A 13,380-nucleotide genomic window follows, 5' to 3' on the forward strand; every position below is an offset into this window, starting at 1 on the left:
TATATATATATATATATATGTTAGCCTATCATTTATTTCCTTCATTTTTATTTTTATATTTTTTATTTATCTCTCTAAATCTATCATTGTAAAAATATTTCATTAAGCAATTTATTTTTTGTTTTGCATATATGCTTCATTTATCTAAGTTTAAATACCCTTAAGTAAATATTCTCCTACATTTAAATTTATCTCTTCCTTATATATACCTTTTGTTATATCATTTATATTTATATATATATTTATATCCCTCTATTTGTATTACTTTCTTAAATCTAAAAATAATATCTAAGGATTTTAAAACATTATGCTACAGTAATCTAAAACTAACCCTAAATGATTAAACAATAATCTTAAGGACAACTAAGATGAATCAACCCAAACCACAAAAGAGTCAAGGGAAATAATAAATAGTTTACCTTCTGGGCTAAGCTGAACCAAAATCAAAGGCCCACTCCAATAAATTTGCTTCTCTACAGCCCCCCAAAGTGTGCCGCCTATGGAAGGAAGGGAAAGGTCTGCTCCTTTGGCAACCATGCGACGTCATTTAAGAACCCTCACTCTAACTATATAAGCTATTTGTCTTTCCTGTCGTCACTGTTCTCCTTTCTCTTCTCTCTCTATAAACCGGTTACTTCCTCCTTCCCTCTAAAAGCTTCTATTTTTCCCTTCAAACTCTCAACTCTTCACCGCCGAACCCCCAAAAATCGCCCTCTCTCCTTACGCCGGCCAAATTGCACCAGATCCCCTCACCGCCCGCTACCCAAATCAGCTCTCCCTCTTCGTTAGCCTAAACCGGATCTCCTCACCGCCGCCCAAAGAAATCGAGCTCTCTCCTTTTCTGCCGGCTCCAAAAGATCAAACCCTCTCCTTGCCGGCTATCCGACCAGATCTCCCTAAAAAAATCAAACCTTTTCCCTCTAGAAAATACCCAAACCGAAAACTCAAAAAAAACTAACCTCCTGCCTCTCCCATATTATATATATATTTTTTGATTTTTTTTACTATTGTTTGATTGTGATTATGCCGGCTGCTAGATTTCTAGTCTAGTTTTCTAGGTTTTTTTTTTGCTGTAGGTTGTAGGGCTTTTCCTCACTGGTTGCCCGGGTTTTTCATTCCGACTTTCCTTTAATGGTTGAGTACTGGGCTTGATTCAGATAACTAATAGAATAAATAACATAAAACTAAAATAAAACAAAACAAAATAAATAAAATGAAATGAAATGTGAAAACAAAACATATAAAAATAGTGTCTACACCATCGATATAGCCAAGAACTATGGGCGGCCGAGGTCTAATAGCAGGGCGCACTGCCCATGCTCCTCCTCTTCACAAGTTTGAACCTCTCAGGCGCACGGCCTTGAACCGCCTCTTTGCGGTGGTTTACGCCTCTGCTATTATAGCTCTACTTTATCGCCATGCACAAACACTTATATACTCAGCAACCAGCTTACTCTCTTTCTCTTTGAGCCTCTCCTTGCTCATTTCTGATCTCGTTCTTGCCTTCATGTGGACCGGCGCACAAGCTTTCCGAGTGTGCCCAATTCGTCGCAAGGAGTTTCCCGAAAACCTCAGAAAAATCATCAAGGAAGAAGATTTCCCAGGGTTGGACGTGTTCATATGCACGGCTGATCCGTACAAGGAGCCACCGATGAATGTGGTGAACACAGCCCTCTCGTTGATGGCTTATGATTATCCAACAGAGAAGATTTCGGTCTATGTATCGGACGATGGAGGATCAGCCTTCACTCTCTTTGCTTTCATGGAGGCCGCTAAGTTTGCCAGTCACTGGTTACCATTTTGCAGGGAGCATAATATGATGGAAAGGAGCCCTGAAGTGTATTTTGCATCTACTTATCATTCCTGGAGCCCTGAGATTGAGAAGATTAAGGTATTAATTCACTCAAACATGCACTCTCTTCTGTATTTTCTCTAAACAAATTGAAAAAACCAATTTCATAAGTTACGACTCTTTTCAATTCCATGCCTAAGTAATTTTATACAAAATTATATTGATAATTAATTTAATTTGGGTGTTCACTTACTTATGATAACAGTTGATAGACTAATAAGTTTGATCCAAATTAAGTTCCCATATCAACAAACACAAAAGGTCAGGTTGGTTTTCTTTTTTAAACAAATTATATAAAAATATATTACCATGATCAATGTGTTGGAATATTCATCATGGTTTTTCTAAAGGTGCTAACGCTAAATATATTATACTATAGTAATTATTGGAAGACGAAAAGGGAATCTAGGAGCCCATTGGTGCAATAGATAATTAATTATCAATCATGGTCTTTACTTTGTAGTTCAGATTTGTGATAAATTTGATTAATATATATATATTGTGTGTGTAAGAAAGAGATATATTAACTTTAACCCAAAACCTAAAACCCTATCCAGATCTTTATTGCAACTTATCTCGTATTTGTAGCTTTGGTCCATAGACGAGAAAACTCAATAATTTAGATTAGTCACGGCAGCTGTTTGTCCGTCAATCCGGTCATATTCAGACAAAGAAACCTTTATAAGTCAGCCCTTCATACCCACTAACTTTATCATGTTATCATTTTAGTGGACATCATTTGTTTTAGTCAATTCAACACTCCAATAAAAGATTAGAATTTGTCTTAAACGTGACGCCTAAACCATATGTATCTAGACAATTAATGAACCTGTGCATGAATCCAAAGAAACCTCAAGTAAGGCGGTAACAATGTTAGTCATCATTTCAACTGTACAATAAATAGATAACAAGGCACATCTTTGAAAGCTTTTTATTCTAACTTAATTTCTTGAAGAACAAAAGAGATAGAGCTTGATCACGAGGCTTCTTCTGTGCTTGCATAAGTCAAGTCCCAGATGTCGATGCATTTATTGTTTTGGCTTCTAATATGACACACAGACATATATAAATATTTATAAACATATATATATATATATTTGTTGCTTTATATATTTATTAATTAGGCTTTGCGGCCGCATGTTGCTATAAGCCTTTTTTCCGTGTTTTTTTATAATTGCCACAATCTTTTATAAAGTTGCAATTATGGATCAGCAAAATTACTATATATCCACTTGCTCTCGGTATGCTAAAATCAATTCATCAGCAATTTTCTCTTATTTAGGAACATTCGAGTGATGTTGAGATGCTTCAGGATAATACCGTGTCTGGATACTATCTTATTGCAGGTGATGTACAAGACTATGAAAGTGAAGGTAGAACGCATTGTTGATAAAGGGGAAATTAGTGATGAATACATTGTAGATAACGAATATCGAGAAGCTTTTAGTAAATGGACCGACGGGTTTACTCATATGGATCATCCTGCTGTCGTTCAGGTGATTTACATTCAAGATTAGAGTTATAATCAATCATAAATTAAATTATTTACGAGAAATAAAAGTACTAGCTAGTACCTACTTTGACAAGGTCAATTTACTGGTGGCACATGAACTGTGAGCAGGTTATCTTAGATAAGACCAAAGATAGAGACGTTTCAGGCAATTTCTTGCCAAATCTCATTTATGTTTCAAGACAGAAAAGTAAGACTTCTCCTCATCACTTTAAAGCTGGAGCTCTGAATGTTCTGGTATGGGTTAAATGATCTAACGACTTATTCTGGTATCTTATTTAATTGATTAGTTTTTATTTTATGCTTTCTAATTCTCTTTTAAAATTTGGAATGTTTGGAAGTTACGAGTATCAGCTGTTATGACCAATGCGCCATTAATCTTGACCCAAGATTGTGACATGTACTCGAATGATCCCCAAACTCCTCTCCGGGTGCTATGTTATCTATCAGACCCTGCATTTCAATCAAAATTGGCATATATTCAATTTCCCCAACGATTTCGTGGCCTTAACCAAACTGACATTTATGCTTCTGAGTATAAACGCATGTTCCAAATTAACCCTATGGGTTTTGATGGGCTAATGGGTCCAGATAATTTCGGATCGGGCTGTTTCTTTCGCCGACGAGCTTTCTTTGGTGGCCCATCAACTTTGGTGCCGCCGGAAATCCCTGAACTCAGCCCAAACCATGTGGTAGACAAGCCCATTAATTCTCAGGAAATTTTTTCATTGGCACACAATGTGGCAGGTTGCGACTATGAGAACCAAACCGAACATTGGGGCTCCAAGGTCAGCTCATTAGTCACTCTCCAGAACCTGTCTATCAAAAAGCTTTAAATTACAACCAATATGTTAAGATTGTTTCTTGATATGTATGCAGAATGGGTTTAGATATGGATCTTTGGTTGAGGACTTTTACACAGGATATCGACTTCAATGTGAAGGATGGAAGAGCTTATTCTGCCATCCTGAAAGGGCTGCATTTTTAGGGGATGTGCCAATTACCCTTTTAAATTTACTTAGTCAATGCAAGAGATGGTGCATCGGCCTTTTAGAAGTGACCTTTTCCAAATATAACACTCTCACCTTTGGTTCTCGTTCTATGGGCCTTTTGATGGGATTAGCTTATTCTCACTATGGATTCTGGCCTATTTTATGCATCCCGATCACCCTCTATTCTTTCCTCCCCCAGCTAACTTTGCTCAACAAAGTCAGCATCTTCCCAAAGGTATGAGCATTGATGAACTGTATATGATTATTTATTTGAATTCAATCTATTTATTGAAATCAGAAATGTAAGAAAGAAAAACAAATCGTGTTGTAGGTATCAGAACCATGGTGTTTCTTATATGTTTTTCTTTTCCTCGGCGCTTATGGGCAAGATTTCCTTGACTTTGTTCTAGCCGGAGGCACTATCCGAATGTGGTGGAATGCTCAAAGGATGTGGATGATAAGGGGGCTTTCATGTTTCTTGTTCGGTTCAGTTGAGTACCTGCTCAAGTCCTTAGGGATTTCCACTTATGGTTTTAGCCTAACAAGCAAAGTGCTTGATGATGAACAAAGCAAGAGATACGGTCAAGGCATCTTTGAGTTCGGAGTCCCCTCCCCCTTGTTTGTGCCATTGACAATGGCAGCAATAATCAACTTATTCTCATTCGCATGGGGATTGACAGAGTTTTGGGATAATGACAGCAACAAGGAAGGCCTTGTTTTACAGATGGTATTAGCAGGGTTCATTGTTTTGAATTGCCTGCCAATTTATGGAGCCATTGCCTTGAGGAGTGACAAAGGAAAAATGCCCACCCAAATTACGATCATCTCAACATTTCTATCTGTGGCTCTTTATATTTTCGTTTATCTCATTCTCAAGCAATAACTCTAATTAGGCTAGCTTCTTCTTCTTCTTTCTTTTCGGGATCAAATAATTAGAACCTTTGTTGTATATTTCTCCTCTAATCTTTGTTTTATATGATAATATTTAAAAAAAAAAAAGATTGAAGGTAACCATTTATCTAGTTGCTCATGTCTTTCACTTTCATCTTGCTTTCATTTGCTAGTAGCCCAAAAAGCATGTGTTGTCTCTTATTTCTCATCATTAATGTCTAGCTCCACCTTGAGATATACAGCCATTGAACAGTGCAATTCGCAAAGTGGTTGACATGGACACGCTATTGAGATACTCTCTTTTTTCTTTTCATTTCCTAGTAATCATTTAGGTGAGATATATCTCATCAATTTAGAAAGTCAGCAAGCAGATATCATTGATATACTAGGTTAATTAGAGAAAATCGTGAAAAACGACCATTTTTATAACTTAATTTTAAAAATAATCATTAAAATAAAATTAATTGTTTTAAGTCATGTTTAGTCATAACTTGACAGAAAGATTTTTGAAATTATTTCAAATAAATTAAATCATTCATCACAATTTCTCTCTATTGTCATCTCTTTGTTTCCATTTCTCTCTCTGACCATCCATCTCTTTCTAATTTTATTAATTTCTCTCTTCAATATTCATGTGTTCTCGATTTTTCTCTCTCGTGCTTTCAATACGCTGAGCAATGGTTTTGATGTGCTTGTGGTGGGTGACTACTTAGGAAATTTGATTTTTAGGTGTTTTGGATAAAATTAAAATGGTAGAAATGATCACAAATATTTGAAATAGTTTTTAATTGAATCAATTCGGGATCTAGATACTAATAAACTCAAGAATTTGAAATTTATAAACCCAATATTTTAAAGAAAATTTTTTTCGATTTTTAGTTGAAATAGGTGTTTTAAATAAGAAAAATTATGTTTTGATTTATGAAAATATTTTAGAAACATTTCAATTGGTACCAAATCGTAAAAAAAAAACAAACAAAAAGAAATGAAAAGAGTTGAAAGGATTTGAAGTTTTGGTTCGTAAGTAACAACAATATTTTAAGTATTAAAATGTAACAATTTTTTTTTAAACATGACATGTAATAATAATATTTTTTAACATAACGTGTAGCACCAACATTTTTTTTAACATAATGTGTGACATGTTATTGTACATAACATGTAACAATAATATTTTTTTTCATTATAATGTGTAATAACTTTTTTTAACTATAACGTGTAATATGTTTTTACCCATAACGTATAACAATAACATTTTTCAACATGATGTATAACATCATGTGTATGACGTGTTACATCATATGCATGACGTGTAACATGGAATGTAATATATTTGTATATATGACGTGTAACGTCATGTGCACTTGATATAAAAAGGTTTCATTAATCATGGCGTGTAACATGTTTTTGCACATGGTATGTAACAATAACACTTTTCAATATGGTGTATAATATGATGTACATGACGTGTAACATCATGTGCATTGTGTGTAACATAGAGTGTAACATGTCTTTGTACTTGGCATGTAACGTTATGTGCACTTGATATAAGGAGGTTTCAGTAACCATGATGTGTAACATGTTTTGGCATATGATATGTAATAATAATACTTTTCAACATGTTGTATAACATCATGTGCATTGTGTGTAACATAGAGTTTAACATATTTTTGTACACGGTGTACAACGTCATGTGCATAATATGTAACGTCATGTGCATTTGATATAAGGAGGTTTCATTATCTATGGCGTGCAAATATGTTTTTGCATATGACCTGTTACAATAACACTTTTTAACATGGTGTATATCATGATGTACATGACGTGTAACATTATGTGTAAAGTGTATAACATGGAGTGTAACATGTTTTTGTACATAACTTGTAACGTCATGTGCATAACGCGTAATGTCATGTGCACTTGATATAAAGAGGTTTCATTAACCATGATATATAACATGCTTTTGCACATGGCATGTAACAATAACACTTTTCAACATGGTGTATAACATCATGTGTATGGTGTGTAACATGTATTTGTACATGACATGTAACGTTATGTGCATAACATGTAACGTCATGTGCACTTGATATAAAAAGGTTTCATTAACCATGGCGTATAACAATAACACTTTTCAAAATGGTATATAACATCATGTGCATGGTGTGTAATATAGAGTGTAACATGTCTTTGTACATGACATGTAACGTCGTATGCATAACATGTAACATCATGTGTATAATGTGTAACGTCATGTGCACTTGATATAAAGGGGTTTCATTAACCATGACATGTAAGAATAACACTTTTCAACATGGTGTATAACATTATGTGCATGACGTGTAACATCATGTACATGGTGTGTAATATAGAGTATATTATGTTTTTACACATGATGTATAATGTCATGTGCATAACGTGTAACATCATGTGCACTTGATATAAGGAAGTTTCATTAACCATAACATGCAACATCTTTTTGCACTTAGTGTGAATCAATAACACTTTTCAACATGGTGTACAACATCATGTGCATGACCTGCAACATCATGTACATAGTATGTAACATGACATGTAACATGTTTTTATACATGACATGTAAGGGTATGTGCATAATGTGTAGCATCATATACACTTGATATAAAGAGATTTCATAAAGAATAATTTTATCTAACTTATTAAAATTATAAAAAAAATTATTTTTAAGAACATATCATCCTTGAAGGCTATTTTTTAAAATAGCCCAGTAGTACCACCATCTATCCTAATACGAGATATGAAATTCATATCTGTTTCGTAATTATTTAGTAATATGCACGGTTGACCCTCACAAGGAGCCGCCACTGAGTGTGGTGAACACAACTTTGTCGTTGATGGCTTATGATTATCCAACAGAGAAGATTTCGATCTATGTATCGGATGATGAAGGATCAGCTTTGACTCTCTTTGCTTTCATGGAGGCTACTAAGTTTGCAAGTTACTGGTTACCATTCACTAGGGAGAATAACATTATGGACAGGAACCCGGATGTTTATTTTGCGTCAGGCCATTCTTGCATTTCTGAGGCAGAAAACATGAAGGTAAAACCACTTTCAACAATAGCTCAAAATTTGAAGGGGTGTAATTTAATCATTTTAATTTTTAATTTAATTCAAGATTAATGAAAAGTTAAAGTTTTAAAAAAATCTATGAGAAACTAAAAACTATTCTAACAAACCTTTTAATTTTTTATTATTTTAAATCAAATTAAAAATTAAAAAAATAAAATTATATCCATTTAAATATAAATAATAAATTTAATTTATTATTTTAAATAGAGTAATAATATTATTAAATATTATTAATATTATATATATTTATATATATATATATATATAAATTGCCCTAGATAAATGCAAACGTCAACATTGGCAGTGCAAGCGACAACTATTTAAAGTTTATGTCATCTTTCTGTCTCTTCTTGTCTGTCGGTATATGTATGATAAAAGTCTTTCGAATCTTTTGCATCTACCCTGGACATCTTATATTATTTGATATGATTAAATAAAATTAAAATTAAGATATTTTATTATCGATTTGAGTAGAATTTTAAATAATAAAATTATTAAGTTCGAATAGAATTTAGATAGTGAAAATATTTACTATTTAAATTCAATTATAAAACAATACTCATTTTGTTATCTTATTAGGACTAAATCGATATATGCGGACTAATTAATCAAATTAACTTTTGATAATTTTTTATTAAAAGTTTATAGATCAATAAATAAACAAATTAATAAATGCGTATTAGTATAAATTAAAAAGTTATCTTATCAATCCTGTCATACATATATTTATTAATTTGTACTAATATGAAATATATCTGCTAATGGAAGTTCTTTCTTAAACTAAGATTTCACTTTCAAGTTAATTATATTCATTTATAATTAATTCCTTGTGTACTTGAATAATAGTTAGTAATAACAATTTGGATCTTAATGATGTGCCAGGAAATATATGAAAACATGAAGGTGAGAGTAGAAAATGTTGTCAACAGAGGAGAAGTTAGTGAGATTTACATCTCCAATGATGAAGAACGTGAAGCTTTTAACAAATGGACTGGTGGGTTTACCCCCCAAGATCACCCTACTGTCATTCAGGTTTGCATTCAGGCTTTGAGCTTTGTTAACTTCCCCTTTTCCAAGTTACATATTGACAAGATTATATGAGCAGGTCCTGTTAGACAGCAGCAAAGACAAAGACATCACTGCCCATTTCCTGCCAAATCTCATCTTTGTCCCCAGGCAGAAAAGTAAGACTTCACCGCACCATTTCAAAGCTGGTGCTCTAAATGTTCTGGTATGCTACCGATCAGCTTATAATGTCTCCAATTAACAGTTATCTCTTCTTCTTAATACAATTTTTTTATCCGAACTTTTTCCTTATGTGGAAGCTTCGTGTATCGACGGTCATGACCAATGCCCCAATAATCTTAACCCAAGACTGTGACATGTATTCAAATGATCCCCAAACACCTCTCAGGGTGCTATGCTATTTGTGTGACCCCGCAATTGAACCGAATTTGGGGTTCATTCAATTTCCCCAGCGGTTTCCTGGTATAAATAAAAATGATACCTACGGCTGCGAGTATAAACATCTTGCCGAGATACATCCTATTGGTTTTGATGGGGGTTAGGGGACCATATTATTGTGGGACTGGAACCTTCTTCCGTCGGCGAGCATCCATCAGCTCCTGTTAAAACAGAAATCCTTGAACTCAGCCCAGACCATGTTGTGAACAAACCCATTAAATATCTGGACATTTTGCCATTAGCACACCATGTAGCAAGTTGCAATTATGAGAACCAGACGAAATGGGGATCCAAGGTAAGCCTACTGAATAGGAGTATCTTGCTATTTGAAAATTAAGGAGCACACCAAGCTCTTTCACCTGTAGAAAACACTGATGTAAATGATGAAAGAAAACTTGCAGATGGGGTTTGGATATGGATCATTGGTTGAGGACTTCTACACAGGTTACCGGTTGCAATGTGATGGATGGAGGTCCATATGTTGCAATCCTGAGAGGGCTGCATTTCTGGGGAATATACCAATCAACCTCGTTGATGTGCTAGGTCAATGCAACGTTGGTCCGTAGGCCTACTTGAAATAGGCTCGTCCGAATATTCTCCCATAACCTTTGGGACGCTTTCGATGGGCCTCCTCATGGGCTTAGGCTATTCTCACTATGCATTCTGGCCCCTTTTGTCCATTCCAGTGACCATCTATGCCTTCCTCAATTAGCTCTCCCCAATGGGGTCTCTGTCTTTCCAGAGGTATGCGTATGCACTCATTGTTGCTGTAGTTGCTTTCATTTTCTGAACTTTCAACGTTAAACGGATTGTGACATGAATATTATTGATTCAAAATTTTCAAATATTGTCCAAAACTTCCACTAATAGGAGAGGAAATTCATGTTGCAGATCTCAGAACCATGGTTTTTCTTATACCTTTTGCTTCTCCTCGGTGCTTATGGACAAGACTTCCTTGAATATGTCCTGGAGGGAGCAACTTTCCGAAAGTGGTGGAATGCTCAGAGAATGTGGATGATCAGGAAGCTTTGGAGTTTCTCGCTTGGTGCAGCAGAGTACTTTCTTAAGTCCATAGGCTTATCTACTTACGGTTTCATTGTGATCAACAAAGCGGTCGATGATGAACAAAACAAAAGATATTGCCAAGGGATGTTCGAGTTTGGAGTCCCATCCCCATTGTTTGTGCCACCAACAATGGCAGCAATAATCAACTTATTCTCATTCATCTGGGGAACAATTTTAGTTATCAGCGGCAGCACTGAGAAAGGTCTACTTCTGCAGATGTTACTGGCAGGGTGTGTTGTAAATTGCTTCCCAATTTATGAAGCCATGGCCTTGAGGAGTGACAAAGGAAAAATGCCTGCCAAAATTACCATCATTGCAACATTTCTTGCAGGTGCTCTTTATACTGCAACTTCCATTATTTTAAAGTGATGACAGTAGACAGTACTTAGGAGCCTTTACATTTTTGCTTCTCCTTTAATTATTGTACTCTTTTGAGCTTTTCTTCTGCCTGAGATGGAATTTTTAGTGTTCTAAGGCAATTGTTGGGCAGCTACAGCAATTGGTTATATATTTTCTGGGGAACGGGCACTTTCAAACAAAATGAGCAAGAGGAAATGCAATGCATGGCTGATTGACACAAGTTGAGACTATTTAACAACTCCAAGGAAGCTATTTCCTCTGTCAATATGCTGCAAATAACTTCTTAGCACAAATTCCACCTCAAGATAACTTTCTTCAAGCTCTGTTCTAAATTGCCAATAGAGCTCCGACAAGCTCGATCATTCTCATTAGCCCATTATTGTATGCAACTCTTTAACATTGCTAAATAAACAATGCGCAGTATAGCTAATATTAGTATTTAGTATCACGCACTATTATATGAGCCAAAAATGCTAGAATTTCCTAGACTCACTTTAAGTTCACTAAGACAGTTTGGTTGGGAAGAATGCCATGCATTCAAGCACCTCAAACAGCCAATCCATCAAATTGCAAAAAAGGTTGAATAAGTTTGCTCAATATGCCTCCAAGTAGATTAGAAATTCCCAGTAATTGTTTACACCTCAGTCTAGCAATTTGCATATTTACTTTCTGTTGTGATTGATCCATAAAATTTTACAAAAAGCAAGCAAACTCCAATATTCAAGGAACAAAAAAGATCCATTAACAAATTACATCACAAAGTTGATAGAGCTCTTTCTTTCCTAATCATCTTCCTCTCAAAGATACAGAGAGCATACATACCGAACTAAAACTTCCTCTTTCTTACCTTGAAGCTGGATGATCGAATAACATCATCATCTGTATTCAGGGCCACCTCAAGAGTTGCCATAGACTCCGGTTTCATAAAGTACGTAAAGAGGAGGTAAATGCCATCCAAGTAAGTGTTAGTTTCCCCAGCTTTATTTTTCTTCTTAATGCTGTAGGCTAGTGGGACGACCCCTCTGTTAAATACCTCCACATACATGCCCCCCCCAGCGACAAGAAGCTGCAAGACGACCCCCATCAGGAAAAGCTTTAGAACAAACTTGCAATAACATGTCAAGTGTCACCAACCCTTTCTCTTCTAACTATAGACAAGAAATGGCCTGCTTCTAATTATAGATAACAAAAATGCATTTAACTCCTCTCCAATCTCCAATATATAAATGAAATTAAAAGGAAAAGTTTTACAAAAATGTACCAAACTCACTTCTTCTTTTTTTTTACTTAATTGCATACAATTTGCTTCAATCTAAGAGGCTTAATACTTTAGCTTCACAACAGTTCCAAATGTACCATTACAGTCCACACAATTCTCAATCCTCAACGAAACAAAGTTCTTTCCTTTTCCTACATTTTCTCAGCAAGCAAACAAAGATTTTGCAACAAATAAAAGAAAAGGCAAATTTTTACAAGGCATTACCTCCTCGTACTTCTGGGTAAGAGCGAGCCTTTCGTCTTCAGACATGTCGGGTCTTAAAACCATCATTGTCTCGTACTGTCGTAGCCCCGGTGGGCATTGAGGTTCCTCTTTATCTTCCAAGGCGGTTATACCGGACCCGGGTTGGGAAGGAGGGTCATCGTCCGAACCGAACCCGCCCTCGAAGAATGAACCGGAGAAGTCCAAAGTCCGGGCTTTGACGGTTACGGTTGTGAAGTTGCCTCTTTTGAGGGAAGTCAGGGACTTTGACTTTTTTGGGATTGGTTTTAGGCTGTGAGTGAAGGAGAGGAAGGGCAAAGGCGGGAATTGGGTGAGATGTTGGGGACAAAACGGGGATTTGGTTAGAGAAGAGGTCGGGGATGCCATTGGCTCTCTATCTGATGTGAGCTCGGCTGGAGTTTCAGTGATGAGTGAAAGAATAAAAAGGGCACGGATAAGGAGGGTAGGCTCATCACAGACATTAGGACAGGGGGTAGTGGACTGGCTCCTACCCTGTTTTGTTTTCTTGGGCTTGAGCCTCTTGGGCTAGCACCTTTTCCTTATCCATCACTTTGGTTCATGGAGTTGGAACATTCAACTGTAGGATAATGAATTTTCCAGCATCCCATGGCCTCCCTGCGTCTGGAACAGGTCAA

At 35.7% G+C, this 13,380-nt stretch overlaps 2 protein-coding genes and 1 pseudogene across 2 annotated transcripts; 2 read left to right on the plus strand and 1 right to left on the minus strand.

Moving 5' to 3' along the window:
* On the plus strand, positions 1,213–5,305 carry LOC18606743 (cellulose synthase-like protein G3). Its single transcript, XM_018118446.1, has 6 exons — positions 1,213–1,891; positions 3,199–3,348; positions 3,474–3,599; positions 3,704–4,150; positions 4,242–4,589; positions 4,686–5,305. Exons 1-6 carry the CDS (start codon positions 1,280–1,282, stop codon positions 5,235–5,237), a joined length of 2,235 nt encoding a protein of 744 aa, XP_017973935.1. The 5' UTR covers positions 1,213–1,279; the 3' UTR covers positions 5,238–5,305.
* On the plus strand, positions 7,357–11,253 carry LOC18606744 (annotated as a pseudogene).
* LOC18606745 (30S ribosomal protein S6 alpha, chloroplastic) lies at positions 11,824–13,245 on the minus strand. The gene is made up of 2 exons (XM_018118276.1): positions 12,728–13,245; positions 11,824–12,310 (listed from the first exon to the last, which is right to left on the minus strand). Exons 1-2 carry the CDS (start codon positions 13,109–13,111, stop codon positions 12,071–12,073), a joined length of 624 nt encoding a protein of 207 aa, XP_017973765.1. The 5' UTR covers positions 13,112–13,245; the 3' UTR covers positions 11,824–12,070.

Source organism: Theobroma cacao, chromosome 3 (genome assembly GCF_000208745.1).
Source record: "Theobroma cacao cultivar B97-61/B2 chromosome 3, Criollo_cocoa_genome_V2, whole genome shotgun sequence".
Lineage (NCBI taxonomy): Eukaryota > Viridiplantae > Streptophyta > Magnoliopsida > Malvales > Malvaceae > Theobroma > Theobroma cacao.